At 44.6% G+C, this 5372-nt stretch overlaps 1 protein-coding gene across 1 annotated transcript; it reads right to left on the minus strand.

The window, feature by feature from the left end:
* Positions 1-1789: 1789 nt before the first annotated feature.
* Positions 1790-3727, minus strand: LOC138908041 (uncharacterized). The gene is made up of 7 exons (XM_070198677.1): positions 3646-3727; positions 3434-3562; positions 3255-3362; positions 3030-3172; positions 2435-2584; positions 2195-2368; positions 1790-2134 (listed from the first exon to the last, which is right to left on the minus strand). The coding sequence occupies exons 1-7, from the start codon at positions 3725-3727 to the stop codon at positions 1790-1792; spliced, it is 1131 nt and encodes a 376-aa protein (XP_070054778.1).
* Between the last annotated feature and the right edge of the window lie 1645 nt (positions 3728-5372).

Genomic DNA, 5372 nt, shown 5'->3' on the forward strand with positions numbered 1-5372 from the left:
TTATCATCCTAGAGGTAATGGGCAAGCCGAATCGACCAACAAAACCATTATCCAAAATCTTAAGAAGAGGCTAACCGATGCCAAGGGAAAGTGGAAGGAAATTCTGCCCGAAGTTCTTTGGGCATACCGTACAACATCGAAGTCCAGTATCGGGGCTACCCCATTCTCATTAGTTTATGGCACTGAAGCTCTAATATCGGTCAAAATCGGAGAGCCGAGTATCCGGCTCCGATATGTAAAAAAGTAATCAAACGACGAAGCCATGAATACGAGCCTAGAACTATTGGACGAAAGGCATGAAGTCGCCCTCATCCGATTGGCCGCCCAAAAATAACGGATCGAGAGATATTACAATCGAAGAGCCAATCTTTGATATTTTAACGTCGGGGACTTAGTGCTAAGGAAAGTCACCTTCAACACCCGAAATCCGAATGAAGGGAAATTAGGTCCGAATTGGGAAGGACCGTACCAAATTCTCGAGGTTACCGAAAAAGAGTCTTACAAGCTCGTAACGATGAATAGAGAATAACTACCGAGCAATTGGAACATATCTCACCTTAAACGGTATTACTGCTAAGGTACGACCCCTTTCCATTTCCTTTTTAATTTCAGACTAACACTTGCAGGTGGTCAACAAGAAGCGACGATGGATTTTTCGACGAATGGCACGAAGTCTTTACGTCTAAAAGCATGTGTTGCACTATTTTTACCTCATACCAGTTTTGTCCCAAATGGGTTTTTTGACGAGGTTTTTAACGAGGCAACAATGAATCGTGCTAACTTAGAATCAAACCCGATTACGAATCGGCACCGAAGATCAATTTAACAATATCTGAGGTTCCTTTGCAATCAACCTCGAATACCGAGGGGCTACCCTCGGATATGCATTGTCTTCGAGTATCAAATCTAGCGAGGAAACTACTTCATAAAGGGAGGGTATCGGTAGAAATGATTTATTGTAGGGGCCAAATGGTCAAACTATACCGTGCCCATGTAGATTGCTCGAGCCTTGGCATAAAACATGTATGAATGTATGATTATTTCGATCGAGAATAAAGAGAAATACTTTCCTTGCAATCATCTTATGTTTTAAAATTTTTCCTTTTTACATCCCTTTAAAGAACTTCGTACTTTTGAAAAATAAAAAGCTCAAGAGCATTACATAACCAAAATGCGAACGACTACCCCATCACTCGGGGATTGCCGTCCAACTCAAACAGCCCAAGTCATCGGGCCTCATGGGCAAAAGACCTATTAGGAAACTCCCCGATTTCTAAAGGCCACGGCCACCGCACTTGGGGACCATTATCTCGGGCAATCCCGGATGACTCGGGAAAATAAGCCCAATGGGCAGTTCCTGAACTAAAAGGCTATGACCAATTTAACACAGCTCGGAGACATCCGAGACCCGTAACAAAAACAGGCCTTCGAAAAAGAGAAACATTTTCACAACCGGTTCAAAAAGGCTGCCCTCGGCAAAGTCATAAACTTAAGATATTTTTGGGGGGAAATCTTTGGTAACGTCGAACCCCAACAATGCCTTAACCCAGAAAGGCAATAAAAGTAAGATTTGTTCGAAACCTCGAACACAACCTCATTGTTTCATGCTAAGGCATTCAGACCTTTGTGAATACAAGTAATAAAGTAAAGGAAAGTTTTGAGAGCCGAAAGAGGAGAAAAGGCCATATATATATATAATAATTTTCACAAAGGCCAAATCAGCCTAATACAAAAATTTACAACGGCCAAAACGGCCTAAAAATGCAAAACAAAGCAAAAGTATAAAGGCCTAAGTGGCCTGGTCTTCATCGGGGGTAACATCTCCATCCTCGGGATCTTCCCCATATTCGAACGCACTTAAGCCATCAGAGTCTTCCTCATGAAAGGCCAACTTCTGGCCCCTAGTTTCCTCTGCTTTGGCTTTCTCGATTTCGGCCATAACATCGAAGCCCTGAGCATGAACTCCCTCGAGGGATTCCCTTCGAGCTTGCCATTTTGCATGATACACCATGCTCTTAGCCGTTGCCTGGATGGCCTCGACATCGACCTTAAATTGGGCCACTTTGGCATCAGCTTTGGTATTGGCCACGGCCACCTCAGATCTGGCCACTTCGAGTTCGCTAGCCAAGTTTGCCTTATCAGAAATAGCCAAGTCCAATCGAGATTGAAGCTCCTTGATTTTCTCGACCTACACCTTGGCCTTCTCTTTTGCAGCTTGGAGCTGGGTCTCGGCCGACTCCAGTTGTGCTAGGACGGTTTCCCTTTTCGAGGCTAAGATGTCCATATTATTCTTGAACTCTTCAGCCTTAGCTTGTATTGTATCTACTTGTTTCTGAAGCTTCTTGATCTGTTCGAGCCTCTGACGAACCTACAGGATCGGATCGTTAGTTACTATCTCCAATCCATCTTTACTTTCGTGAAGCACTCGAAATACCTGTTCTGACATCTCGCCATGCTCGTCCCAAGCCGTTACTAAATCATCCTGAAGCTTCTCACTGAGAAGCTTATAGGTGTCACTTTTCTCAATGAGGTCCCAGGCCTCGGCTTCATGGTGAGTCAATTCCTCCCGATATCGTAGGAAAGCCTAGTGATGCAGCACTGAAGCCTACAAGCATAAGGGAAGATGTTATGGTTATTTACAACTTTAAAAGTTAGAATCTATGAGAAATAAAAGGCACGCCAATTTACCCGATTTAATGCTTGTCGGGATTCATTGAATAGACTAGTGGCACCCGACGACGATTCCTTCCTTAATACCGGCAGATCACTGAGCCCGGTGACATCTTCCAAAGTAGTGGACTCAACCCCATCCAAGAAGCCATGGATATCGGTCACCCCCTGATGACTCAACATACCGGCCTCACGGATCATGGCATCCGAAATCTAAGGAGACCCACTGAGGTCGATCGCTCCAAGTTCGTCTATTGGGGCACTTTCCCCGCTCTCTCTCTCTTGACCGCCCTAGCTTGGGGAAAAATGGGCTCGACCCTTTCTGGCTCAGAAGCTTCAACTAGAGCTCTCTCACTAACCTCTTCATGCCGGGATGCTTCAACTTCAGCGCTCGCCGGTTCGAGAACTTCTTGTACGGTGACGTCGGCCCATACACGAGCCACCAATTTGGAATTATCTTCCTCTTCTTCTTCAGACTTGTCCCTTAATCGACGGATTGAATCTGAAGACATAGCACCAGTGTCCCCCCACCCTGGGCTTGCGAGACCTCCTCGCCAGTCTTTTCTTTTCCGAGCCCGGGGAACTCAGAGCGTCTCTCCTCTTCTTCTCTTTGGCCTGCCTCGGAGCAGGAGGGTGGGGAAATACTTCTTCGTCACCAAATGGGGGCCACATTGCAACATCCTTTTTGAGGCCTACAAAGGAAAAAAGATTAGTAAGATCGAGAAAAGGATCGAATGATCACTGTTCTAGGACAGAAACTTACCATGATTGTGGGCCTCCAATCGACCCTTCGACAGCTCCATCCAAGCACGTTCTGAGTATGACCTCTGTGACACAAGGCCTTCGACCCATTTTTTAAGTTTCGTAATTGGATCAGACATCTGGGCCACAGCTGCGACGTCAAAAATTATCAATGAAAAAAGAAATAAGAAGAAAAGCAACGAGATTAAACCTTTAAAGTGAAGTACTACTTACGTTTCATGTTCCATTTCTCGAGAAATGGCATGTCTTCAGCAGGGATCAGGTCCAAAGCCCTTACTCGAACAAATCGGCCCATCCAACCTCGGTCCCGACCTTCATCTATGCTTGAGAACGGAGCCTTGCTGGCTCGGCGACCAAGCTTGATCAGCCCCCCTCGATAGAGTCGGGGACTGTAGAGGCGTATAAGGTGGTCGAGGGTAAAGGGACATCCGTCAATTTTGCTTACAAAAAAAAGGAGGAGAATCACTATTCTCCATAATGAGGGGTGGATCTGGCCGAGGGTCATATCATACCTCTTGCAAAAGGCAATGATGATGGGGTCTAAGGGACCCAACGTAAAGGGGTAAGTGTAAACACTTAGAAACCCCTCCATGTGGGTAGTGATCGATTCCTCGGGCGAAGAACCACCACATGCTTATTGACCTAGTTGCAGTCCTGTTTAACCCTAGCGAGGAGTTTTTCGCTAATTGTGCATATGTACCTCGAGATCGGCTCACATTGGCCCGTTACCAAGGGGACCTTTTCGACCCTAAAATCAGTAACAATCGGCCACCCTGCCGGAACGTATTCCTCGGGGTGGGGTTCTGCCGCAGCCTCACCACCGGCGGGCCGTGATTAAGAAGCAGCCTTCTTTTGTGGTACGGTCTTAGAAATTTTCATCATTGAAGAACATGAGAAAAGAGAATTAAGATAGTATGCATATTGATGAGAATTCAAGAAATTTGGGTGCAAAAGTTATAAAGCAAAGGGATTTTTGAAGAATAAGCAAAAGTAGAAAGAGCTTTGAACGTAAAAGTTTGAATGAGAAAAAGCTAGGGTACTTATAGCTTGCTGGTGACGGTTCAGAACCGGTAGTGGCCGACCAGCGACTGATATACATTTAATACCTTGATAACTTGTGATGACCCAAAAGGTCATCTTATGTTTTAGAACTCAAATCTACGCTCTTAAGCCTTAAAAATCTCATTTTTACCCTCCTCGATTTGCGTGCGCAGTCCGGGCATGTTTCTGGAAAGCTTTTATGTTGAAAATTGATGAAAATAAGAATTTATGCCTTAAAAATTGATTTTAGTTGACTTCGGTCAATATTTTTGGTAAACGGGCTCGGATCCGTATTTTGACGGTCCCGGTAGGTCCATATCGAATTATGGGATCTGGGCGTATGCCCGGAATTGAATTCGGAGGTTCCTAGCTCGAGTTATGAATTATTGATGAAAATTAAAAATCTGAAAATATATTATTTTTAAGAATTGGTTGATGTTTGGCCTTGTTGATACCGGGTCCGTATTTTGGTTCCGGAGTCCGGTATAGGTCCAATATAATATTTATGACTTATCTGTAAAATTTGGTGAGAAACGGAGTTGATTTGATGTGATTTGGACGTCCAGTTGAGAAGATAGAAATTTTAAAAGTGTTCTTGAGAATTTCATTTGATTTGGTGCTAAATTCGTAGTTCTAGGTGTTATTTTGGTGATTTGATCACGCGAGCAAGTCCGTATAATATTTTTAGACTTGTGTGAATGTTTGGTTTGGAGCCCCGAGGGCTCGGGTGAGTTTCGGATAGGATACGGGATGTTTTGGACTTAGAAAATCTGGTATTTTTGTTGTATTTGGTGTATGCTATGATGTGCTTCGCGATCGCGTAGTCACTCTCGCGATCGCGAAGGGGAAACTAGGCTGGGGAGGATTTACTCTACGCGAACGCGAGACCATGGTCGCGA

This window comes from Nicotiana tomentosiformis, chromosome 3, assembly GCF_000390325.3.
Source record: "Nicotiana tomentosiformis chromosome 3, ASM39032v3, whole genome shotgun sequence".
NCBI classification, from domain to species: Eukaryota; Viridiplantae; Streptophyta; class Magnoliopsida; order Solanales; family Solanaceae; genus Nicotiana; species Nicotiana tomentosiformis.